A 25,558-nucleotide genomic window follows, 5' to 3' on the forward strand; every position below is an offset into this window, starting at 1 on the left:
GGAGGAAGGAGCCCCTTTTCAGTGAAGGTGTTTCTTTCTTTGAAGCTGTTAGTCCAGGATGTGTTAGCACACATGAAGGTTATAATAAGCCCTTGCAATTTTCAAAATGTCTGTGTACCAATTTTTATGCCTCTAATTGAAAGATCGTATTTCAGGAGCAATATGTGTACATTTATATGAAAGCTTATGTCTAAAATAGGTGTGGAAGGAACCATTAGTTATTCTGTCTCTTCTGAAAAAAACTGTGTCCTGGAATTAAAAAGTGAAAAGAATTTTGCCTTTCGTTTTCATGAAGGAAACCAGTGCTGCAAAATCCGTATTTTATCAATATTTATTATGTTTTAAAAAACGTTGAATAATGATGGTGTATACATCCTATTTTAAAGACCATTTATTTTGTTATTACTAAATTTGGGGGATTGTGGAATTTTTTTTCAATTTAAACATTGAATTAAAAATGTAACCTTTTCTAAATATGTGGCCAAAAGTATTCTGTTAATTTTAAAGTTTGGACAGAAATTTTATTAATCTGAAGTGTATTTAGACTTAATTCTTTTTGGTCTCTTCAGAAAATTGGGTCACTAAAAAAAAAAAAAACCTAAATAACTGGATTTTAATTTGATAATCAGGAAGACACAGAGACTTTATACAAGTTTGTTGTATTTATATTTGTTTTTTGATGTTACATTGTAAAAATTCTCCCGGTGCAATATTTGTCAGAAAATATTATTCTTGTCCTCATTTGTATAGCTTTGTTTTTAATTATGCTAAAAGTAAAATCAGGAAAAAAATGTAATATTTTGTGTAATTTTCTGGGGGAAAAAGACAAACTTGGCAATGTTGAAAGAATGGGTTGTTTGCAAAACACAGTTATAGAGTCGTACAATCTGAGGGCCTTAGAGATCATGTACCAAAGAAGGAATTCCTTTTCCAGCATTTCTGAGTACCCAACCCCTGCTTCCAGTTGTGACATAGAAGTGGAAATCCTAGTGGCTTGTAGAGTGGTTTACTGGGTAAATATGGAGATTCACCAACTAACTTCCTTTTGGGGAAGTTATTTAATGATGTCAGTAATACCAGGAGAGGACTTCTTCTCAGGTTGACTCCCTCCAAGAGGTAGCAGTTGGATTATAGAATTCTCTAGCTGGACCTAACCTTGTAGATCCCTTGTTAAAAGTGTGGCTCAGAAACTGTGACCTTCTGAAGATCCCTAAGCAAGTTGGTATCTGTGTGGGTGACCTGCCCACCTCCCAGTTCTATGCTCTTTCCTGTCTGCATGCTGTTCTGCAGGTATATGAGAGTGTAAACATTTGCTTAGTTACTGACAGTACCACGAAGTCTTCATTCGCACCCTGCCTGATCCTGTAATTCTTACAACAGCCCTGCAGGGAAGACTTTGCCATCTCAGTTTTAGAGAAGTGGAAACTGAGGTAACTGTCCCACAGTCATGGGTGGCATAGCTGGAACTTGGGTCTTGAGTCCAGGTCTGTCTGTGATTTTCTATAGATTACATACATTGTTTTTAATGAGGCAAGGAAAAAATCAATGAGACTCCTGGAATGCAAGATGCTGGGGCAAGAGGTGTGTGCATTTATTATAATAGTATGCACTGCCACTTGTGTTCTGAACTTCGTAGTTCAAACTGATTTAAAAGCTGTTCTGGAGATGGTTAAACATAATGATTACTGAGTGAACATTTTAGGTTTTGCTGAAGGAGGTCAGAAGCCACATTTTGGTTCATAAGGGAAATTAAGGGCTGCTTTTTGATGTTTGACTAAAGTGTTCTGGGAGTACAGAATGTAATTTTATTTTAACATTCCGAATGTAAATTTATTTTAAAGATAATATATATGTGTGTGTCTCCATATATCCTTAAAGATATATACATATATATGTACATACATATATATGCACACATCACATACACACACACACACATAGACTTTTTTGTGTGTTTTTGTCTTGTTTTTTCAAGATTTTATGTATTTGTCAGAGAGAAAGCACAAGCAGGGGAGGGGCAGGCAGGGGGAGAAGCAGGAAGAGGGAGAAGCAGGCTCCCTACTGAGCAGGGAGCCCGATATGGGGACTCTATCCTTGACCCCAGGATCAAGACCTGAGCTAAAGGCAGACATTTAACCAACTGAGCCACCCAGGCGTCTATCTACCTATATATGCATATATGCATATGCATATATATTGTTGGTTTTTTTTTTTTTTTTTTTTTTTTTTTAAGAGAGCTTGGCGTCCGCTCAGGATGAGGGGAGGGGCAGAGGGAGTCTGAGAATCTCAGACCCCCGCTCAGCAGGGAACCTTGGGGGGCTAATCTCACCACCCTGAGATCGTGACCTAAGCCAAAATCAAGAATGGGAAGTTCAGCTGATTGAGCCACGAGCTGTACCCTGAGAGCAGAGATTCCCTCCGCGGCGCTTTCCCTCATTCCGTTCACCAGCAATGACTGCCGTCCTCCGCCGCGCTTGGTTGGAGTGCCGCCTGGGCGTAAACTGCTGACAGCTCCCGGCCTCAGTTTACAAAGTGACCTAGGCCCAAGGCCCCAGGGCCTTCGCGGAGGTCCTCTTTTGCCAGCCTCCGACGCCCCCCGGCCACCGGCCCCCTCGGCCCTCCCCCCCCCGTCGCCCCGCCCTTCCAGCCTCCGCCGGCGCTCCCGGCACTTAGCGCGCAGGGGTGGGGCCGAGTGTCCTCCTGGTGTGAACGCGACTCATCCCGGCTCACTTCTCCGGCTACCACCGGGGGGGACACGGAGGCCCGGAAGTCCGCTTCAGCCCTCAGGTGAACGCCCTGGCTCTCTACCGACTGTCGCTCGCCTGGGCCCGCGGGCGGTGGTCATGCATGGCGCTCTCGTGGCTGCTCCTACTCAGGCCAGTGCCCCTCCTCCTGGTCCTGTCGAGCTGGCCACCCAGCGCAGGTAAGCCCGGGGCGCCGGAGGAGCGGGTGGTGGCGGGGGAGGGGTGATGGCTGCGCTCCTCTCCCGGCCGCTGCAGCCGGGGTCCCATCTGAAGGCCCTGGCCGCCCTTTACTCATTCAATTTTTAGTGATGGCTGCTGGGCCCCGAGGGGGCACCTGTAGGAGACTGGGTACCTCCTCTGATTCGGGGCCCGGAATGCTCTGTACTTTTCTCAGCCGCTCTTTTGTCACTTTGGGGGCTGGCACGGAGAAGAAAAATGAGGTAAGGGTGGGTGGGTGGGTGGGGGGGTGGAAGTAAGGGAAGTACTGCCCGGTGCTCCCGAGGGAATATATCACTTTACTGAGTGAAGGGAGTAGAGCACTTTACTGAAGGGAGCCTTCCCGAGAGTGTGAGGGAGTGTTTCACCCTCGTGGGGACATTCAAACGTCCTCTTGTACTTTTTGGTGGTGGGGGGGGGGGCAATGATGGAGGTTTAATTATCGAACAGGAAACCAAAGGCAGAAAGGCACGTGAAGAGATGTTTAAAACTCACTGCTAGTCATAGAAGTAAAAACCGTAAGATATCACATGATATCTTAACAATGGGCGGGGCTGTGCCAAGTGGTGGTGGCTGGATGGGTGGGGATGTGGGCATTTAGGAGACCCTGGGGTGTCCATCACTAAGGCTATGGATGAGCCAAAGGTGGATTCGCATATGAAGAGCTGGTCACTAACCTCAACCAATGGACTAGCTGTACACATATCAATGAGAGAGGGTTTGAAACAGTGCCAAGAGGGGAATCATTAACATCTAACTTCATACTATTTTCATAAGTTTGAGAAACAAAACAAGGCAGTTTTTTTTGTTTTTTGTTTTTTAAAGAAATACCCTATTGGAGGAGGTTTTTTGGGTTTTTTTTTTTGTTTGTTTTTTAGGGTTTTAGGGGCACCTGGGTGGCTCAGTCATGTAAGCGCCTGCCTTCCACTCAGGTCCTGGGATGGAACTCTGTGCTGGGCTCCTTGCTTCACGGGGAGCCTGCTTCTCCCTCTGCCTGCTATTCCCCCTACTTGTGCTCACACACAAGTTAATAAATAAATTTTTTAATTGATTTTATTTATTTGTTGAGAGAGAGAGCACAAGCAGGGTGAGTGGGAGGCAGAGGGAGAAGCAGGCTCCCCACTGACCAAGGAGACTGGTCTGGGACTCATCCCAGGATCCTGGCTGGGTCATGACCTGAGCCACCCAGATGTCCCACAAAACAAGGCAGTTGTAAGGAGAACAAAAACATGAAGGATTAAACATCTTGGAATGGTTGCTTGTTGGGATGGGGGGGGAGGAGATGGAAATAAAAAAAAATAGTATTTCTATACACTTGTAATGAGCAATCCAGGAATAAAATTAGAAAGCAATTCTATTTATCAGAAAGGATAAAACACTTAGGTATAAGTTTAACAAAAGAATCATAACATTTTTACTCTGAAAACTATAAACCTTTTTTTTTTTTTAGTTTTATAGTTCATTTAATGGCAACTGGTAATCATCAAATTAGCAATGGCTATCTTTAAGATTACTACACTAACTTTGCTGTCATTTCTCAAAGATGATCAGATACCTAGATTCACAGACATTCCCCACAAGATGTATCATAAATCAGACTCAGTCTGTCACCAGCTTTGATAAAAGCAGCCTAGGGAAAGTATTAAGTCTGGGGACACATGCATGATCTTAATATAGCAAATGCTTAGCTTGCTCTGATTATTACAAAATCAGGACAGTGAGAATATTCGACGTTGAAAATAATTTAAGAGGATCTAAATAAGTGAAATGGAAAAACATCCTGTCTTAAATCTTTTTAGGTGACCCTAACAAAAACCTTAGACTGAGTGGCTTTGTTAGGGTCCGTGATCAAAGGAACGAGACTGATACAAAGCGAAGGTCAAACAAAACTTTATTTTGCGCCAAGCATCAAGAATCAAACTGACCGGTCAGGACTATCTTTTACGAAAAGGCGAGGACGATGTTCCCGACAAGGCCGCTCCGGACGAGGCTGCTCTAGATGAGGCTGCTCCGCAGATGAGGCCACTCCATGATCGGAGCCACTCCCAAGAAGAGGCCACTCCCAAGATGAGGCCGCTGCTCCATGAGGTTGCTCCCCGGACAAGGCCACTCCCAAGAAGAGGCCATTCTGGACAAGACCGCTTCCCGGACGAGGCCGCTCCCAAAGTCAAAGAGGCAACGATGACAGCGACGATGACAAGGAGGACAACCCGGATGACACAGACTCTGCTCCCCACGATACCACTCTGACAAGGCTGCCACCCAGAGGAAGCCACCACTGCGGACAAGGCCTCTCGTGGCTCGGGGTGGTGAGGCATTTTGCGGCAAGGCTGCTGGTGGCTAGGGGCCATTGGCATCTCAGGGCCACTGGCGTCTCGGGACCGCTGGCATCCAGGGGCTGCAGGCGTCAGGACCGCTGACCGCTGGACTGCTGGTGTGTCTCGGCACTGCTGGTGTGTCTCGGCACTGCTGATGTCTAGGGGCTGCAGGTGTGGGGACCGCTGACCACTGGACTGCTGGACCACTGGTATCTTGGGACCGTTGACCGCTGGACCACTGAAGTCTCAGGGCCGCAGGCGTCAAGGGACCGCTGACAGCTGGACCGCTGGTGTCTGGGCAGCTCGGGGCTGCTGGGAGGTGCACACGGCTGAAGGCTGCAGGTGGCTCGGGGCCGCCAGAGGTGGGGCCTCAGGCGGTTTGAAGCTGCAGGCGGCTGCTCAGGGCCGCCGCTGGAGGTGGGACCGCTGGAGGCGGGGCTGCAGGCGGCTGGAAGCTGCAGGCGGCTGGAGGCTGCAGGTGGCGGCTCAGGGCCGCCAGAGGCGGGACCGTGGGCGGCTGGAGGCTGCAGGCTGCGTCTGGGGGCTGTCGGAGGCTGGAGGCTGCTCCTCCACTCCCCGGATTCTTCGCTCCCGTCGACTCTTCTTCTGCTCCCGTCGCAGCTCTCCTCTCCCACCCACTCTTCTTCTGCCCCGGTAAAAGCTCTCCTCTGCTAGCCTCGCGCAGCAACCTTTATGCGGTTGGTTGAGCCCCACCCCTATACAGGTGGCCAATCGGATCTCAATTCACCCTAGTGGATATACACATGCCTCACCGATTGGACATCTCCACCTGGCCTGCCCCACCCCTACATCCGGGGTCCACAAGCAAGTTCCTCTGGGAGGGGCAGGCCCTTACAGCTTAAACAACAGAGATTTATTTCTCACAGTTCTGGAGGCTGAGAAGTTCAAGATCTAGGTGCTAATTGGTTCCTGGAGAGGGGGGCCTCTTTTCTGGCTTCTGGAGGAATACCTTCTTACTGTGTCCTCTGGTGCTGAGAAAGAGATCTATCATGTCTCTAATAAGGACACTAAGCCCATTCATGAGGGCTCGACCCTCATGATCTAATTACCTCTCAAAGGCCCTATCTCCAAATACCATTGCACTGGACATTAGGCCTCAAGGTAGGAATTTTGGAGGGACACAAACATTCAGTCCATACAGTATCCGAAAAACAGATTCATGGATTAGAAGACAACACTGTTAAGATGACAGTACTCCCGGGGAGCCTGGGTGGCTCAGTGGGTTATAACCTCTGCCTTCGGCTCAGGTCATGATCCCTGGTTCCTAGGATCGAGCCCCACATCCGGCTGTCTGCTCTGCAAGGAGCCTGCTTCCTCCTCCTCTCTCTCTGCCTGCCTCTCTGCCTACTTGTGATCTCTGTCTGTCAAATAAATAAATAAAAATCTTTAATTAAAAAAAAGACAGTACTCCCCAAATTGATTTAAAGATTCAATGCGATTCCTATTAGAATCTCAGTAGACTTCTTTGTAGAAATTGATAAACTAATTCTTAAAATTCCTATGAAATTGTAAGGGATACAGAATAACGAAAACAAACTTGAAAAAAGAATAAAGTTGAAGGATCTTACATAGATTAATGTGGGGCTATGAAATAAGGAGACTCTCCGAGACACCCTCTCTCCCACAAAAGAAGGAATTTGTTTCCAATTACATGGCACCTGTTTGAGAGTACCATACCTATGTTTTTTCAAAGGTCCCCCATAACAAAGTTCTCTTATTGTCACAGGGTTTTTGCAAGTGGAAATGGCAAGGGAGACTCAGACGGTGTTCCTGAATGACAATGTCACTATTGTCTGCAAAGTCCCAAGTGACAGCCCCCTGAACATCACGCTTATGGGTGTCACCTGGTTTAGGAAGCATCATATGTCAACAACAGAAGTTACAGTGTTTCAGTATTTTGGAGGCAACCGAATGATAACACGACCTGGAGCCTCTGTGTCTCTATCGAAGCTGGAAAGAGGGGATGCCTCCCTGAAGCTGCCAGGCATCCGGCTGGAGGAAGCAGGAGAGTACCGATGTGAGGTGGTGATGACCCCTAACAAAGCAGTGAAAACCATCCAGCTGGAGATTGTGGGTGAGTGCCTGGAGGCAGGGCCCTGAGGCTGCCATGGTGCTGAGGCTTGAGGTGGAGCTGTGGGCCAAACGGAGCAGAGGCTTGGAGCATGGACCAGTGAGTCAGACAGACATGGGTTTGAGTCCTGGGCTTCCACGGACAGCTGGACAACTTTGGGCAAGTACTTAATCACATAGTACCTCCTTCTGAACAAATGTAAGAATACCTATCTAGGAGATTTATTGTGGAGAAGAGTCTATGAAAAATGCAAGTAGCACAGCATAGTGCTGGGCCCATTGTAAATGCCCAGTGAAAGATAGCTATATATATATATTTTAAAGATTTTATTTATTTATTTGACAGACAGAGACCATAAGTAGGCAGAGAGGCAGAGAGAGAGGGGGAAGCAGGCTCCCTGCTGAGCAGAGAGCCTGATGCAGGGCTTGATTCCAGGACCCTGAGATCATGACCTGAGCCGAAGGCAGAGGCTTAACCCACTGAGCCACCCAGGCGCCCCAAAGATAGCTATATTAATTATGATATAATTCACTTAGTATGTGGACAGTACGTGTTCACTGAAGAGGTGTCTCTGAAAGGTAGCTGGGAAAGGAGAGAGATGCTGGAGTTTGGTTCCATAGATCTGTATCCTGTTTTAGCTTTGCTATTTCCAAATTGGGTGATTGGGCCAGCCATTTAACATTTTGGGGTCTGAATTTTCCCCTGTACAAAATGGGTTGATAAATCATACCTGTCTCGGAACTTAGGATTCCATTAAGTAATGTATGAATAAATACATTACAAATACAGTGCCCAGCTGGGTACTGTTGTGAGGTGCGTGCCCAGTGAAGACTTGCAGCAACAGCAACACTATCTTTCGAACACCCCTTTGAGCTTTACTTTTCTTTATTATGATGGGTCTGATAACACGTAGATGAGCTTTGAGGGGCATAGTCATGTGCTAGAGTTGCCATAACAAAATCAAGCCACTGGGTGGCTTAAATAACAGAAATTTATTTTCTCACAATTCTGCAGTCTAGTAGTCTGAGATCAGGGTATCAGTAAGGTTGTTGTTTCCCCCGAGGCCTTTTTGCTTGGCTTGTAGATAGGCATCTTCTCCCTGTGTCTTCACATATACTTTCCTCTGTGCACGTGTGTCCACTCTTTTCTTCTTATAAGGAGAACAGTCCTATTAGATTAAGGCCCAAGCTAATGTCCCCATTTTAACCTTAATTACCTTAGAAAAGACTCTATTTACAAATGTAGTCACATTCTGAGGGACAGCAATTAGGAGTTCAGTATATGAATTTTAAGAAGCCACATTCAGCCTATAAAAAAGGGCCAGTGTCTATGAGCCCCCCAATATTGTACTTCGGACTTTTAATATTTTATACATATTAATGTGGGTGAAGGGGTTATTAAATTAGGATTAATTCCCTCTGCAGATAACAGAAAGCTTAAGATAGAAGTATTTTATTTTGTTAGATTTATTTATTTATTTGAGCGAAAACACATGTGTGCATGGGGTGTGAGGAGGGGCAGAGGGAGAGGGAGAGAGAGAATCTCAAGCAGACTCCCTGCTTAATGTGGAGCCTGACATGGGGCTTGAACTCAAGACTCTTGAGATTGTGACCTGAGCTGAAATCAGGAGTGGGTTGCTTAACCAACTGAGCCACACAGGCACCCAAAATAAAAGTATTTTTAAAAAATTAACAGACTTTAGGGGCACCTGGGTGGCTCAGTGGGTTAAGCCTCTGCCTTTGGCTCAGGTCTCGATCCCAGGGTCCTGGAATCGAGCCCTGCATCAGGCTCACTGCTCAGCAGGGAGCCGGCTTCCCCCACCCCCACCCCTGCCTGCCTCTCTGCCTACTTGTGATCTCTGTCAAATAAATTAATTAAAGCTTAAAAAAATTAACAGACTTTAGATTTTAAGAATAGTTTTATTTATTTTTTCTTTTTAAGATTTTATTTATTTATTTGTCAGAGAGAGAGAAAGCACAAGCAAGGGGAGTGGCAGGCAGAGGGAGAAGCAGGCTCCCACTGAGCAAGGAGCCCAATGTGGGACTCAATTCCAGAACACTGGGATCATGACCTGATCCAAAGGCAGACGCTTAACTGACCGAACCACCCAGGCATCCCAGAATAGTTTTAGATTTACAGAAAAATTATAAAGACAGTACAGAGTTTTCATATTACTCCCATTTCTGCCCTAACTTCCCTTATTATTAACATCTTGCATTAGTATGGAATATTTGTTATAAATAATGAACCAATATTGATAATTTTTATTAATTACAGTTCATAATTTATTCAGATTTCCTTGGTTTTTAATGTAGTGACATTTTTCTATTCCAAAATCCCATCCAGAATACCACATTGCATTTAGTTTTCATGTGTCCTTAGGCTCCTCTTGACTGACAATTTCTCAGACTTTTCTTGTTTTTGACAACGTTGACCTTCTGAGGAGTAGTGGTCAGGTATATCATCGGATGTCACTCTATTGGCATTTCTCTGCTGTTATTCTCATAATTCACAGGAGTTATGGTTTTGGAAGAGGAAGATCATAGAGGGAAAGTGCCATTTCCATCGCATCCCATCTAATTGAACGATTTATGATTCTTGGTATTGACCTTAAATCATTTAGCTTAAGTAGTATTTGCCTGGTTTCTCCACCATAAAGGTACTTTTCTCCCCTTCCTTGTCCTGCTATACTCTTTGAAAGGAAGTCACTCTGTGCAGCCCACTCTACTCTAGCCCTTTAGGGTAGAGTAGCTACATAATTTATTTGGAATTCTTCTGCACAAGAGATTTGTCTTCTCTCCCCCACTTATTAATCTATTTGATCATTTATTTATATCAGGATGGACTCAGGATAATAATTTTATATGTTGGGTTATAATTTAACACAATTTATTTTGTTGCTCAAATTCTTCCACCTTTGGCCATTGGGAGTATTTTCAGTTGACTCTGTGTCTTTTTGACACACCCTCATCATTGTGGGTTTTTTTTTTTTTTTTTTTTTGCTTTAGGTACTTCCTTACTTTCTGGCACTACAAGATGCTCCATAGTTTTGCTTTTTCTAGAATGTGATATAATTGGAATTGGAATCATCCAATATGTAGCCTTTTCAGACTGGCTTCCTTCACTTAGTAATAGACATTTAAGGTCCCTTTGTGTCCCTGAGTAACTGGGTAGCTCAGTTAGTTAAGTGTCTGACTCTTGGTTTCAGCTCAGGTCATAATCTCAGGGTCCTGAGATTGAGCCCTGCATCAGGCCCTACATTTAGCAAGGATTCTGCTTGAGATTCTCTCTCTCCCTGTGCCCCTACCTTCCACTCAAATGTTCTCTCTCTCTCTTTTCTCAAAATAAATAAATAAACCTTAAACAAAAAGATACCTCTGTGTCTCAAGCCACCAAAAAAATCTGCATCACTGTTGTAGCATCAATGTTACATCACTGAGTAACATTCCATTGTATAGATACACCTAGTTCGTTTATCCATTCACCTATGGAAAAACATCTTGATTGCTTCCAATTTTTAGCAGTATGGAATAAAGCTGCCATAAACATACAGGTGTAGGTTTTGTGTTTACATTATTTTTCCTCTTAATTGGGTAAATACGTAGGAGTGTGATTGCTGGATCATATGTTAAGACTGTGTATAACTTGTAAGAAGCTGCCAGTTCTTCCAGAATGACTATATCATTTTGCATCCCTACCAGCAATGAAAGAAAGTTCCGTAGTTCTGTATCCTTGTCAACATTTGGTATTGTTAATTTTTTATATTTTAGCCATTTTTTTTTAAAGATTTTTATTTATTTATTTGACAGAGAGAGAGAGATCACAAGTAGGCAGAGAGGCAAGCAGAGAGATTGGGGAAAGGAGGCTCCCCACCGAGCAGAGATCCCGATGCAGGGCTCGATCCCAGGACTCTGAGATCATGACCTGAGCAAAGGCAGAGGCTTAACCCACTGATCCACCCAGGTGCCCCTATATTTTAACCATTCTAATAGGTGTGTAGTGATATCTCATCTGTTGTTTTGATTTGCAATTCCCTAGTAACATAGGCTGTGAGGATCTTTCCATTTCTTTTTTGTTTGTTTGTTTTGTTTTTTTTGTTACCTGTGTGTCTTCTTTTGAAAGATAATTGGTTTAGATCATTTGTCCATTTTTCAGTTGGGTTCTTTGATTTCTTATTGTTGAGTTTTAAGAGTCTAATGTATATTTTATCTTATTTTTTTGAGTCTTCTGTATGTTTTAGATACAAGTTCTTTATCAGATATGAGTTTTGCAAATATTTCTTCCCAGTCTATGGCCTGTGTTTTCATTTCTCTGAACAGTGTATTTTGCAGAGCAGAAGTTCTAAATTTCAATAAAGTCCAACTCACCAATTTTTTCTGTCATGGAGCCTGATTTTGGCATTGTATCTAAAAACTCATCATGAGGGGCAGCTGGGTGTCTCAGTCAGTTTAGCAACTGATTCTTAATCTCCATCTTCTCAGGTCTTGATCTCAGAGTTCAAGCCCCATGTTGGGCTCCATGCTGGACATCAACCTATTTAAAATAAAAACATAAATAAATAAACAAACAAGTAAATAAATAAATAAATAAAAGTTCATCATGTTTAGGTCTATGATCTATTTTGAGTCAGTGTTTGTGAAAAGTGTGTTGTATGTCTAGATTCTGTGTTCAAACTTTACATATATGGATGTCCAATTGTACCAGCATATTTGTTGAAAATTGCCTTATCTGCAGTGAATTGCCTTTGCTCCTTTGTCAAAGATCAGTTGAATACATTTGTGTGGGTCAGTTTCTGGGCTCTCTATTCTGTTCCATTGGTCTATTTGTCTTTTACCACATTGTCTTGATTACTGTAGCTTTATAGTAAGTCCTTAAGTCAGGTTGTGTTAGTCCTCCAATTTTGTTGTTCTTAACTATTGTGTTAGCTGTCCTAGGCCTTTTTTGCCTGTGTACATAAACTTGAGTTAGTCAATATCCACAAAACACTTTCTGGGCTTATGATTTCATTGAATCTATAGGTCAAGGTGGGAAGAATTGACATCTTAACAATATTGATTCTTCTTATCCATGAACAGAGATGATCTCTTCATTTATTTAGATCTTTGATTTTATTAACTAGAGTTTTGTAGCCTTCTTCATATAGATTCTGTGCCTATTTTGTTAGATTTAAATGTAAGTATTTCCTTTTTTGTGGAGGAGTGGGGGCACCTAATGTAAATGGTATTGGGTTTTTAATTTGAAGTTCTAATTATTTATTGCTGGTATATTAGAAAGCAATTGACTTTTATATATTATCCTTGTGTCCTTGTAGCCTGTTGTAATCACTTACTAGTTATAGCATTTAATGTTTTTTTTTTCCGGTCAAGTCTTTGGGAGTTTTCTATATAAATCATGTGTCCAAGAACAAAGACAGTTTCATTTTTCCTTCTTAACCTGTGTATATTTTATTTCCTTTTCTTGTCCTATTATACTAGCTAGGATTTCCACATGGTACTGAATAGGCTTGGTTAGAGGAGATATCCTTGCTTTGGTCCTATCTTTAGTTTCTCACCATTAAGTACAATGTTAGCTGTAGGTTTTCTGTAGATGCTCTTTTTCAAGTTGAGAAAATTCCCCTTATTCCTATTTTGCTGAGAGTTTTTAACATGAGTGGGTGTTGGATTTTGCCAGTTGCTTTTTCCACGTAATTGATATGCTCATATAACTTTTCTTCTGTAGTCCATTGATGTCATGGATTATATTAATTGACTTCTGAATGATGAACCAGTCTCGAATACCTGGATTAAGTCCCTTTCAGTTGTAGAGTATAATTATTTTTATACATTGTTAGATTCAATTTGTTAATTTTTTGTTGAGGATTTTTGCATTCAGTGTAATGAGAGATATTGGTCTATAGTTTTCCTTTTTTGTAATGCCTTTATATCTGATTTTGGTATTAGTGTATTACTGGGGTCATAGAATGAGTTGGGCTGTATTCCCTCTGCTTCTAGTTGCTAGATGAAATTGTAAAAAATTGGTATAATAATTAATTTAAATGATAGAATTCACCATTGGAACCATCTGGGCCTGGTGCTTTCTTTTTTTGAAGGTTATTAATTATTGATTCAGTTTCTTTAATAGATGCAGACCTATTCAAATCATCTATTTTTTCTTTATTGATTTATTCATGATAGAGAGAGGGACAGAGGCAAGAAGAAGCAAGATCCCTGCTGAGCAGGGAGCTCAATACAGAAGTGGATCCTGGGACCCCGGGGTCACTCCCTGAGCTGAAGGCAGACACTTAACCATCTGAGTGAACCACCTAGGCACCCCATCAACTTCCCTATTTTTTCTTGTGTGAATCTTGGTAATTTGTGTCTTTCAAGGAATTGGTCCATTATATTTAAGTTATCAAATATGTGGGTTCAATGTTGCTCATAATATTTCTTTGTTACTCTTTTTTTCATAGTATCAGTAATGATCCCTCTTTCATTTATGATATTAGTAATTTTTGTCTTCTCTCTTTTTTCCTTAATTTACCCAGAAGCTTATCAATTTTAGTAATCATTTCAAAGCACCAGTTTTTGGTTTCATTTATTTTCTCCATTGGTTTCAACTTCACTGATTTCTGCTCTAATTTTTGTTATTTCATTTCTTCTGCTTGTTTTAAGCTTAAATGGCTCTTCCTCATCTAGCTTCTGAAGTTGAAGCTTATTAATTAAGATAGTTGACGTTACAGCTTTCCTCTTTAATAAAATTTGTATTCAATACTATACATTTCCTCTATTTCTCTTGTTGCACCCACAAATTTTCATGAGTGGTATTCTCATTTTAACTTCATTTAGTTCAAAATATTTTAAAATTTCTCTTGAGACTTTTTCTTTGACCCATATATTATTTAGAATAGAAGTGATTTATTCTCCAAGGAATTTGGAATTTTTCCAGTCATCCTTTTGCTTATTGATGTCTAGTTTAACTCTCTTGTGGTCTGAGAACATATTCTGCCTGATTCCTATTCTTTAAAAACGTTAAAGATGTGTTCTGTGAGCTAGAAGGCACTTCATCTTGGTGAATGTTCCATGTGAGCTTGGGAAGAATGTATATACTGCTGTTGGGTAGAGTATCCTGTTGATAATTTGATCCAGGTGATTGGTGGTAATGTTCCTTTCCACTATTTTCTTACTACTCTTCTGCCTGCTGGTCTTTCTGTTGACAAAAGACGAGTCTCAAAATCTCCAACTATAATTATGGACTTGTCTGTTTCTCCTTGTAGTTCTTTCAGGTTTTGCCTCATGTATTTTGACATTCTTTTTTTTTTCTTTTAAAGATTTTATTTATTTGAGTGAGTGAGTGAGAGAGAGAGAGAGCCAAGTGGAGGGGAGGGGAGGTGCAGAGGGAATGGGAGAAGCAGATGTCCTGCTGAGCGGATATTTGGGGTTTGATCCCTGGACCCTGGAATCATGACCTGAGCAGGAAGGCAGCCGCTCAACTGACTGAGCCACCCAGGTGTCCAGTTCCTGCCGCAGCATCCCCCTCCCCCCGTCTCTGTCTTGATATATTTAGACCATTCATTTAAAGTGATTATGTAGGGACGCCTGGGTGGCTCAGTGGGTTAAAGCCTCTGCCTTGGGCTTGGGTCATGATCCCAGGATCCTGGGATCGAGCCCCACATTGGGCTCTCTGCTCTGTGGGGAGCCTGCTTCCTCCTCTCTCTCTCTCTCTCTGCCTGCCTCTCTGCCTACTTGTGATCTCTGTCTGTCAAATAAATAAATAAAATCTTAAAAAAAAAATAAAGTGATTATGTATATATGATGTGGTTTTGGAATATAGATGAGGTTCGATGGGTTGAGGTCTGGAGCCAGTGACCAAGAAAGAATTCTTGAAGCATCTTTGGTGTAAAATGGTGGTTTATTAAAGCATGGGGACAATACCTGTGGGCAGAAAGGGCTACTGCCGCAGGGTTGTGAGTAGCGGCTGATTATAAACCATGGGGTTGAGGGAGGTAAGGAAGAAGGGAGGTTTCAAGAAAGATCTTTTATATGTTAAAGAAAATTCACAGGATACCAGAGGCCTTGCCATTGTCAAGTTAAGATGTTTCTCCTTCTAGCACGCATAAACATGAAGATAGTTGGGAATTTGCCAGAGGAACATTATACTCTGCCCACTTCAGGTATCTCTCAATGGGCTGCAGATTTTAAGGACATTTAGTTGTATCTACATTTCCTTCTGGAAGCTAGGTTATTGATAGAAATGCTCTGTTCTCAGAGAGCCTGGGTGGCTCAGTCAGTTAAGCATCTGCTTTTGACTCAGGTCATGATCTCAGGGTCCTGGGACCGAGCCTAGCATGGGGCTCTCTGCTCAGGAGGGGTCTGCTTCTCCCTGTTCGTCTGCCTCTGTGCTCTCTCACTGTCTCTCAAATAAATAAATAAAACATTTAAAAAAAAAAAAAGGAAATGTTTTGCTCTTGTATTCTACAAGATATTTGTAAACTGCAGGAGACTCATGTCTTGCAGGATTGTGATCTCTATTTTTAGTTTTTCCTTCCCTTAGCATTAGGGCAGCCAGAAGTGCCTGAGAAATGTGACACATTCCCCATGAAGGGAGGATTGTGGGGTGTCAGCTTCTGCTTTGTCCTCAGGTTGCTTTCTGTTCCCTCATCATACAGTTGGATTGTAAGGACCTATTTAGCCAGAGACTTCCATCCAGGTTAAACAATAACCTTGTTGTTTAACCCTTAAACTGTCCCTGCTCCCCTTCCCCCAGGGACTTACTTAAAAACAAGTCCCGGAAACCAGCCCCAGGTAACAAAGCCCAGATACAAGGGTGGGTCAGGCCAGGTGGAGACATCTGATCAGTGGGGTGTTGCATACTGTCTCCCCAGCTACCAAGGAGTATGGGCCCCACCCTTTGGGAGCCTTTTGGGCACCAGTTCTAACCAAGGTGATTGGCTAGGTCAAATGTCTACTATAGGGTAAATTGTAATTCATTTGGTCACCTAGCATCACTGTGCATCTTTCTCTGTGTATTACAATTTTATTGGCCACCTGTGCACGGCCAGGCCCAACCACATGGCCTTTGCCCTTAAAAGATAGTCTGTGAAACAGAGAAGGTTCATCCTCTCTTATAAGAGGCGTGGCCCCGAATGTTCGGTCTGATTCTTGATGCTTGGTACGGAATAAAGCTTTGCTTGACCTTCGCTTTACATCAGTCTCACTCCTTTAATCAAGGACCCATTTTTGGGGGGACCTTTCAGGATTATTATGTACCATTCTACTCGGTATACTTGTTCTTTGCTTCTTTTCTTTTTGTCTCCCCCTCCTTTTTTATTTTTTTATTAAAAAATATGTTTATTGATGATAAAACATATAATTTACTGCTGATACTTGATGTTACAAACTTTGGGTCTTTGAGATATGCAGGATCCTTGTCTGTACTTGGCATAAACCCCATTATCTGAGCTCTCTTAATTGCTTTTGTGATTTCTTTCTGCTTTCTTTCACAAACCTATGTGCCTTCCATAAATGCATCCAGTAAATGCAGAAATAAACTGGGACAAAAACTGTACATTCTTATACTCTACACATTTTCCACACAAGATGCATTTTTAAGAGGCTCCTTGTAAGAATTTCCCATCAGAACTGGCAGGTCCTCGTTACTGGCAACCTGTTTTCTTAAGAGTTTCCCTCTTCAAACAGAGTGTGCCTTGCAGCCCTCTCAGTTTTCATCTAATATTATCACCCGGAGCCCTGTTGCTGTGGTGACAAAGGGTTGCAGAAAGGAAGCAGTCAATCTTACCATTAAATCTCAATCTTGAATTTGAGCTCTGAGCCCCTAGGCTGTGACCTTCAGAAGCTTTTGTAGGTGAGACCAGAAGGCTAGAGCAGGCTCGGGAGTTGGCTAATCATCCTTTACCCATCTTAGAAGGCTCTGGCAAAGTCTTTTCTCTTGAGCATCCTTTATGTGGTTAATGCACTGGGTATATTTTTAGCTACTTTTCCTCTCCCCTGAAAATAGAAGGGGATTTTTCTTGAATCTTCACTGTGATGAGAACCAGTGTCGGTTTCCTGGAAGTAAAATGCATGAAAGTGTGGTGATCCCCGTGAGACTGGGCCCACAGCGATCAGTCCATCCTCATCCTTTAGCAGTTGGTGAGAGTCGCTGCTTATGTACCTCTACTGGTTTATGGCTCTGGCATCTGCTCAAGGTGACACGATTTTGGTTGTGATTCTCTTGGTCTGTCTGTCTTTAGCTTTTGGGGTGCCCTGTCACCTTCATTCTCTCATAGATCTAAGAAAACTTGTTGGTGTATCATTTGTTCAGCTCAGCTCTTTTCTTGTTATGGCTTTCAGGGTCTTTACATGTCAGAAGGAAAACCAGAAGTCAACAATGGCTTTTCAAAAAAGGTAGTTTATTGTCTTTTACACAAGTGTAGCTAACACAAGGCGGCTATGGCAGTTCTGTGACTATAAGTGACCTAGGATCCTTTTATCTTATTACTTTGCTATTCTCCACACGTAGCTGCCACCTTATGTTTGGAAGTGGCTTTTCCTTCTCTAGCCGTCAAGCACTATTCCAGCCATTCTGCAGGAAAGAGGAAGGGGGAGAGGAGAGTAGGGCACAGTCCTTTTCTTTAAGGCATCCTTGTTATTTAAGGATACTTCCTGAAAGTTGCTATCATCATTTCTGATTACCTCTAAATGACGAGGCCCTAAGTTCACATGGCTATGCGGAGGTTGAGAGATGTAGCTTTAACTGGGGTATGTCATGGAAGAACGGAAATTGGTTGTTAGCAGTCTCTACCACAATGGTGTTCCAGGGCTTTCCTCAGATTCTCAAAGGTGTCTATGTATGATACAAAGTAGCTTAAGAAACTCTGCTCTATAAAATTGCTATGAGAGTAGGGGACCACAGCATATCAGCTGACAGTGAAACCAACATATCCAGAATATTTAGCCTAAGCAGAATCCCATTCAGTATGCTCACCTTTCCTGAAGGCTTGCTTGCTGTGGGTCAGGCATTAGGCTGAAAATAAACTAGTCCCTACTTGCCCTTGAAACATGACTTCTCTCTCTTGGCAGCTTACCCAGTCCCGAGCTTGTTTCCAGAGCAAGCCATCATGAAAGAAAATGAAGAACAACTTATTTCGTGTATGGCAAGTGGGTTCTACCCCTTGAACATTACCATTACGTGGAAAAAGTGGACCCAGAAGGATCCCCAGTATGTGGAGGTTTCTGAGGGCGTCTTCACTAATTATACCACCGACAATAAGAATGTCACTAGTTTCTTGAGGCTGAAGCCCTCTCTGGAAGACAATATGACCATCTACCAGTGTGTGATATGGCATAAATCCTTGCCTACCTACCAGAGGCTCAACTTCACCTTGACTGTGATAGGTAAGAAGCCTCCTGAACATTTCTCCTGCTCTTTACCTTGAGGTTGGATAACATAAATTTTTGTTCCCAGGCAGTCTTGGGGAAGACGGGGACAGTGGGAACGATAGAAAGCTTGGTCTGGCATAACTTAGCCCCAGAGTCAGCAGTCCGGACTAGGTCTTTAAGGCAGGGAAGATGGTCTGGTTGATGGAGAGTGGTGACAATAGTCCTCAGATGGAAACAGGGCTCCTTTCAGTTCATGGCAATTTAAGTGATCTGGGTTGTCTATATGGCTTGGAGTGTGAAACTTGCTAGGGACAAGGAGGGAGGGGACAGGATCCTATCCATGTCTGAAGATAACAGTTTATCAGGGGCCAGGGACTCTGCCCTGCCAGCAAGTCTTCTGCTCAGGCTCCCAGATCACTGCAAACTGGTGGCTGGTAGAGGCTAAACCCGTAGTTCTGTCTTATGGGTTGTGCCCAAGATGGGGAGCCATAGTAGGATGGTCCTGCAGATGCCCAGGACTTTCCCCAAGGACATGGGATCCTAAGCTCAAGATCTACAGGTCACTATAGAATCCCTCCTGCTGGTGGGATGAGGTCCTTTGGAGCTCATATCTTGGTTTCCAAGGTCATGGGTATGGTCCTGGGTGGGTATGACCCTGCTGGTCTACTGCATCTGCCTGGAGCTAAGAGGGGTGAAGAAGGCAGGGTCTGACCAGGCTTCTGGGGGAGGTAGTCTGGGTATCCAGGATGGTCCTAGAGGGAGAGAGGAATTGTTTTTAGAAGTAAGGGCTAAAAATGTGTGTGGGTGGTTGTGTGGGTATGAAGAAATGTGTGCAGAGTATGTGTGGGGGCATGGGGAGTACGAAATTGAAATATGCTTTGCGTGTATGGTATGAGGGGGTTTCCTGCGTTATATGTATGTTTTAGTCCATTCAGGATGCTGTAACAATTTGCCACAGATTGGGTGGCTTAAAAACAGAACTTTATCTTTCACAGTTCCGGAGGCTGAAATGAAAGTTTGTGGTCGTTGTGCCAGCATGGTTGGGTGAGGACCCTCTTCTGGGCTGCAGACTTCTTGTTGTATGCTCACATGGTGGAAGGAATGAGGGATCTCTCTGGGGCCTCTAGTATAAGGGCACTAAATACATTCACAAGGGCTCAATGCTCCTGACCTAAGCACCTCCCCCAACCCTGTCTCCTAATACCATCACACTGGGCACTAGGATTTCAGTGTATGAATTTTGAGGGACACGCATATCCACTGTATTGCGGCAAGATGGTGTAGTAGTTTGGAAGCTTTACACGTCGCATGGCATGTGTGAGTGGTATGTGATGTTTGATATTCCAGCATCTTCTGGCAAGTGCTGAACACGCTGTTTGATGTTGAGGTATGTGATAGGAATGGAGGGTGCCAAGGAGGGTGACATGTGGCAGAGGGTCACAAGAACCAGGAAAACGAGATACAACCACAAATCCTAGCAGTGGTTGTATGGCCTCTGCCTCTGGCCAGGAGGTTATTTCCTTAATGTTATTTTCCTCTTTCTCTCTGCAGAATCTGAGAAGACAGCTTTTACTCTGAACTACGTTGTACTCCCCTGTTGTGGAATAACCTTCATAATTGTACTACTGATTGTATTGTGGAAATGGGTAAGTAGTTCCAAAGTAAAATTTAGCCCTGTGTTTTGGAGTTGGCTTTGGGAGTTCAGAGATTATTGGCAGGGGACCCTGTCGAGGAGTTCTTAGGATTGATATGGGGGTATTCTAAGCGTGGTGAGTGTTTGTGGTGGGTGGCTTTCTCTTTCTTTCTTTTTGTTTTTTAAAGATCTTATTTATTGGAGAGAGAACACAAGCAGGGAGAGAAGCAGATTCTGTGCTGAGCAGAGAGCCCGATGTGGGGCTCAATCCCAGGTCCCGGAGATCCTGACTCAAGCCAAAGGCAGATATTTAACAGACTAAGCCACCCAAGTGCCCAGTGTGTGGCTTTTCCTTTTCTGATCTCCATGTAGTGGTTTATGACTCTGGGGAGATGCAGCATAAATCCCCTCTGCGTCTTCCTTATATACCTGTTTCCCTGTGTCTCAGACATGACCTTATCGGTTCAGACCAGGTTTTTGAACCATATATGGGCTGCTCTGCTGTTCCCACATGCAGACACTGTGGCTCTGATGTATGAAATCCTTCTGCCAGGTGCTCGTATTTTGTCAATAGCTCAATAGGGTAACTTATCACCAGATTTCCTTGATTTAACCAGGGATTTCTAACCCTCCCTAAGTGTTTCCAAACTAAAACACGTTTTCAAATGTGTTTATCCCTCACTATTTCCCAAATAGCAAACAACACAACTCAAACTGTAGAGGCCTGAGAGACGAGTGTAAGTATGTTGGTTAAAATTGTTCTACCTAACAAAACTGCCCTCAGTTATTTATGGACCTGCCAAGGCAGAACCTGTGCAGTAGCTAATGCATCTCATGATAAATGCCTTAGGAAAAGGATAATAATCAGTTAATTAAGAAAAAGGCTGTTTGTTTATTTAAAAGTTCACCAGCTGATTCATGGGATTTATTCTTCTGATGGGACCTAGGCCAATGAGACAACTAGATAAAATGTTTTTCAATGTTCTTGCGATACTTGTGAAGGTTCTATTTCTTGCCTTCCCCTGGCTTCTGATAATCCAGTGGCTATCATGATAACCTCACATTTGGCAGTGATATTTTTTGAAAAACAGACTCAAGCCATTGTGATTGGCCTGGATTCTGTGGTGGTTTGCAGTCTTGGCTCTAAGCCTTCACCCTTACTCACATCCATGTCCTTTGCTAGGTAATTTTGTAGTGTCCTCCAGTGATGGGCTGTCCCTGAACTTGGGCTCAACCCTGTGGCTTGCTTTGGTCCGCAGAATGAGGCCAATGTGAAAGAGTGCCAGTTCTAAATCTAGGTCACAAGAGAACTTGTGTTCTTCCACTTGCTTTCTTTGGTGCTTCTGATATTAATAAGAGGAGAATGCATCCAAGTTCTGTCTATTGGGGGCCGAGTGACACCAGCACTAGTTGTGCTGGAGAGGCCAGTCTAGATCACATCATGGCCCATAACTCCCACTCAGCAGAGCCAACTTACAGTGCATGAGAAATACATTTTTTTCTTTTTCAAAGCCACACTGTGTTTTAGGCTGGGTTTTACACAGCAAAATCTAACTGATACAGTTCCTCAGGCAGTTGAGTTTTGACTAGAAAGTGTGGTTGCTCTGGAAATGTGCTGCTGAGACCCTTTAGAGAGAGAGCCTGCTCTGGTGCATACCCAGCCAGCATGCTCCAGCTGTGACCTGCCTCAGTATTAGAGCCAAGGCCATGCTTTCCCTGGGAAGCCCCAGAAAAGAGCTAAGAAATGCAGGTGTCTTTGTAGCTTTCCTGAGACTTTCTCATACTTACACTGGAGTCTGGGGCTCTTGCTACCCAGTCCTTCCTTCTTCCTCCCTTTATAGATATTACACCTGTATCGTGGTCTAAAGGCTTTGCCTGAATACTCAGGTGCCCTCTCTCCTTTATCTTTTATAGGTGCGATCCCGAAGATATCCCTTATTCTCCGTCTTGAAAGCTTGTTTTCAGAACACTCAAATTGACACAAGAAGGACTGAAGAACTATAATGAGGTGCTTTCATTATGATGTATTTGTGGCTTATTCCAATGGCGGAACCACTGAAAGAACATTGGAAATTCTTACACAGAAACAGCAGTAACAACAAGGTTTCTCAGTGAATGCATCTGTAACCGAAATTACTTTTCCCAATGCCTTAGGTAACTTGCTCAGGAACAGACTGTTCAAGCTGCTTTCTTGGTGGCCTCCTGCCAATCAGCTTATCCAAGAAAAAGAAAGTAGTGCTTTCCAAAGAAGACATACAGACAGCCAACAGACACATGAAAAGGTGCTCAATATCACCACTCATCAGGGAAATCAAAACCACAATTAGCTACTACCTCACACCTGTTAGAATAGCTTTTTATCAAAAAGACAGGAAACAACAGGTGTTGGCAAGGATGTGGAGAAAAAGGAGCCCTAGTGCACTAAATTGATTGGAATGTAAATTGCTGGTAGCTACTATGGAAAACAGAATGGAAGTTCCTCAAGAAATTAAAAATAGAACTATCGTGTGATCCAGTAATTCGATTTTTGGGTATTTATCTGAAAAAAATGAAAACACTAACTCTAAAAGATATATACACCCCTATGTTCACTGAAGCATTATTTATAATAACCGAGATATGGAAACAAGTGTTACTGATGGATGAATGGATAAAGAAAATGTGAGATATATATGTTTACACACACACACACACACACACACACACACATATATAAAATGAAGTTTTATTCATCCATAAAAAAAGAATGAAACCTTGTCATTTGGACCCATACGGATGGAACTTGAAGGTATAATACTAAATTAAATAAGTCAGACAGAGAAAGACAAATACCATATGATCTCACATATGGTGAGATCAAAACAAAACCAAAAACCCAAGCTCACAGATAACAGAGAGCACAAGGGTGGGTGCCAGGAATGGAGTGGGGTGGATGAAATGGGTGAAGGTGGTCAAAAGGTGCAAACTTCTGGTCATAAATTGTGGGGATGTAACGTACACCATGGTGCCTATAGTTAATAGTACTGTAATGCATATTTGAAAGTTACTAAGAGTAAATCTTTAAGAAGTTTGGAAAAACTTTTTGAGAAGAAAATATTTTTATAACTATGTATAGTGACAGATGTTAACTAGACTTATCGTGGTGATATTTTGGAATATATACAACTACTGGATCATGTTATACACCTGAAACTGATCTACTGTATGTCAATTATACCCCTCCCTCCAAAGTTACACTTACTATTTCTAGACTGTGAACTGTTTCCTTTTACATTCTACTTCTTAATTTAATGAATCCACCTATTCATGCTAATAGAAGAATAAATGTATGGGGTGCCTGGGTGGCTCAGTGGGTTAAAGCCTCTGCCTTCGGCTCAGGTCATGATCCCAGGGTCCTGGGATCAAGCCCTGCATTGGGCTCTCTGCTCAGCAGGGAGCCTGCTTCCTCCTCTCTCTCTGCCTGCTTCTCTGCCTACTTTAAAATCTAAAAAAAAAAAAAAAGTAAAAAAGAATAAATATGTAGTTGCACTTTTAACTTAATATCTCTGAGTTATTATTTGAGTTATTCATTCTCATGGCTAGTGAAGAGTAGAGCTTGGATTTATGATCCATACTGCCAAGGAAGATCCAGGGTGGGGTTGGGGTGTGAAAGATAAGCTGGATCCTTCCGTCTAGAGGATAGGCTCACTCTATTCTGTTCTTGTCTGTTCTTAGGGGACAGTTCTGTTGGTTGGCGTGTTTGATCATTTCCTCATTTTCTGTAACTGAACCAAGGTGGGTGATGCTATTCCTAATTGGATCTGTGCACGGGCACCTCATTCAGGACAGAGGTTGACAAGGCTGTGGGGAGTCTCAGGCCAGGTGTTAGTCATGGGTAAGGTACAGTGTGGTTCTGAATGTAGTAATCAGGGAATGTGCAGTTGTATTTCAGGATCTTTGTGGGGCTGAGAAGCCCTGTTCACATCTTTACTGAAAGTCAAAGAAATGACCCTAAACGCAGCTTTTAGGTCACTCAGGAGGGTGTGGGGGGCCACATGGGCTAAACTGACATTGAAGACTCTTGGCTTCCAGGGCGGGCTGACTAGAGGTAGAAATCCCCATCGCTGAGCTCCTGCCTGAGGGTGATTTAGAGTGGCCTCTAGTGGCGGTACTGGGGATTGCGGCATCCGTTCAGTTGGTACCTATTTCAGGACTGTATCATTAGAGGAGCCAATGAAACTCAGGAAGTAGAGATCTGGAAGGAAGAACAGGGTAATAGTTAGGACTGTGGAACAAAAGAGGCAGCCCAAAGCATTCCACAGTCATTGAAATAGAGGGATCAAAAATAATGACACCCTTTGGAAAAAGTAGCAAGGCAGTTGAGATTTTAAAAAAAAGTATAATAGTCTTATAGAGATTATAATAGAGTAATAAAGTAATTAAGGGAAAATAAAGTTATATGGGAAAATGACAAATGGGATATTTGTATAGGGAGATAAAACATCAGATGTAAAATGCAGGGGATTGTAGAATGGACATTAATGATTGAAAGGGAATCTATGATATAGAAGAAAAAAGCGCATTAAGGAGTTATTAGGCACAGAAATGAGTGTGCTGGTCAGACCTTTTGAGACCTGAAGAGGCACAAAAGAGGCAGAACTATGGCATGATTTTCATTCTACTTCCAAGGTGTATGGGAGATCAAGGACATAGTAGGAATTTGACAACAAATGAAAATCTCAATCAGAACTGTATTGCATTTATTTCTCTTGGGAGTAACTTCCCTTCCCCAGCAATGATGGTGTCATGAGAAAAACTGGACTTGATCAAATGACATAAAGAAGAATACACAGAGGCAGGGCTACCTGGTCTGTTTTGCTTCACCTTGAGTGCCGACGGTCGGGGGATGAGGAGTTTGGGACTTTGTGCTGCAAAGAATGGTACTTTCATGAAGTAGAGGCACGTGACTCATGAAAGCTAAGGAAGGCTTTGCGTGCTGTTGATCCGTACTCCTGTACATTATTGCTTCTCCCAATGAAGGACATAAATTACACAGATGCCTAGTACTTCTATCACCTGTTCCACTCATTTGTATTAGTACCTGGAAGGACACAAGGTCAAGGGAAAGGCAGAAGTTCGCACTCCTTGCACCCAAGCTGGCCAGTCTAGGCACTCTGCCTTTCATACCAATCCAGAGTGGGGCTTTCCCAGAGGGGAAA

At 43.0% G+C, this 25,558-nt stretch overlaps 1 protein-coding gene, 1 non-coding gene and 1 pseudogene across 3 annotated transcripts; 1 reads left to right on the top strand and 2 right to left on the bottom strand.

Moving 5' to 3' along the window:
• The first annotated feature begins 2,629 nt into the window (after positions 1-2,629).
• NCR3LG1 (natural killer cell cytotoxicity receptor 3 ligand 1) lies at positions 2,630-22,364 on the top strand. Of its 2 annotated transcripts, none has more exons than XM_032358962.1 (5): positions 2,630-2,923; positions 7,026-7,373; positions 18,428-18,750; positions 20,275-20,373; positions 22,275-22,364. In XM_032358962.1, exons 1-5 carry the CDS (start codon positions 2,848-2,850, stop codon positions 22,362-22,364), a joined length of 936 nt encoding a protein of 311 aa, XP_032214853.1. In that variant the 5' UTR covers positions 2,630-2,847. The 2 variants fall into 2 exon arrangements, with proteins under 2 accessions (XP_032214853.1, XP_032214854.1); XM_032358963.1 differs by having other exon boundaries at positions 18,428-18,742; positions 20,279-20,373.
• On the bottom strand, positions 4,563-4,693 carry LOC116600463. Its single transcript, XR_004289665.1, has one exon. It is a non-coding gene; the product is annotated as a small nucleolar RNA SNORA72 (small nucleolar RNA).
• LOC116598666 lies at positions 16,799-18,367 on the bottom strand (annotated as a pseudogene).
• Positions 22,365-25,558: the final 3,194 nt, after the last annotated feature.

The sequence above is a fragment of the Mustela erminea genome, chromosome 9 (genome assembly GCF_009829155.1).
Source record: "Mustela erminea isolate mMusErm1 chromosome 9, mMusErm1.Pri, whole genome shotgun sequence".
In the NCBI taxonomy this organism is placed as follows: domain Eukaryota; kingdom Metazoa; phylum Chordata; class Mammalia; order Carnivora; family Mustelidae; genus Mustela; species Mustela erminea.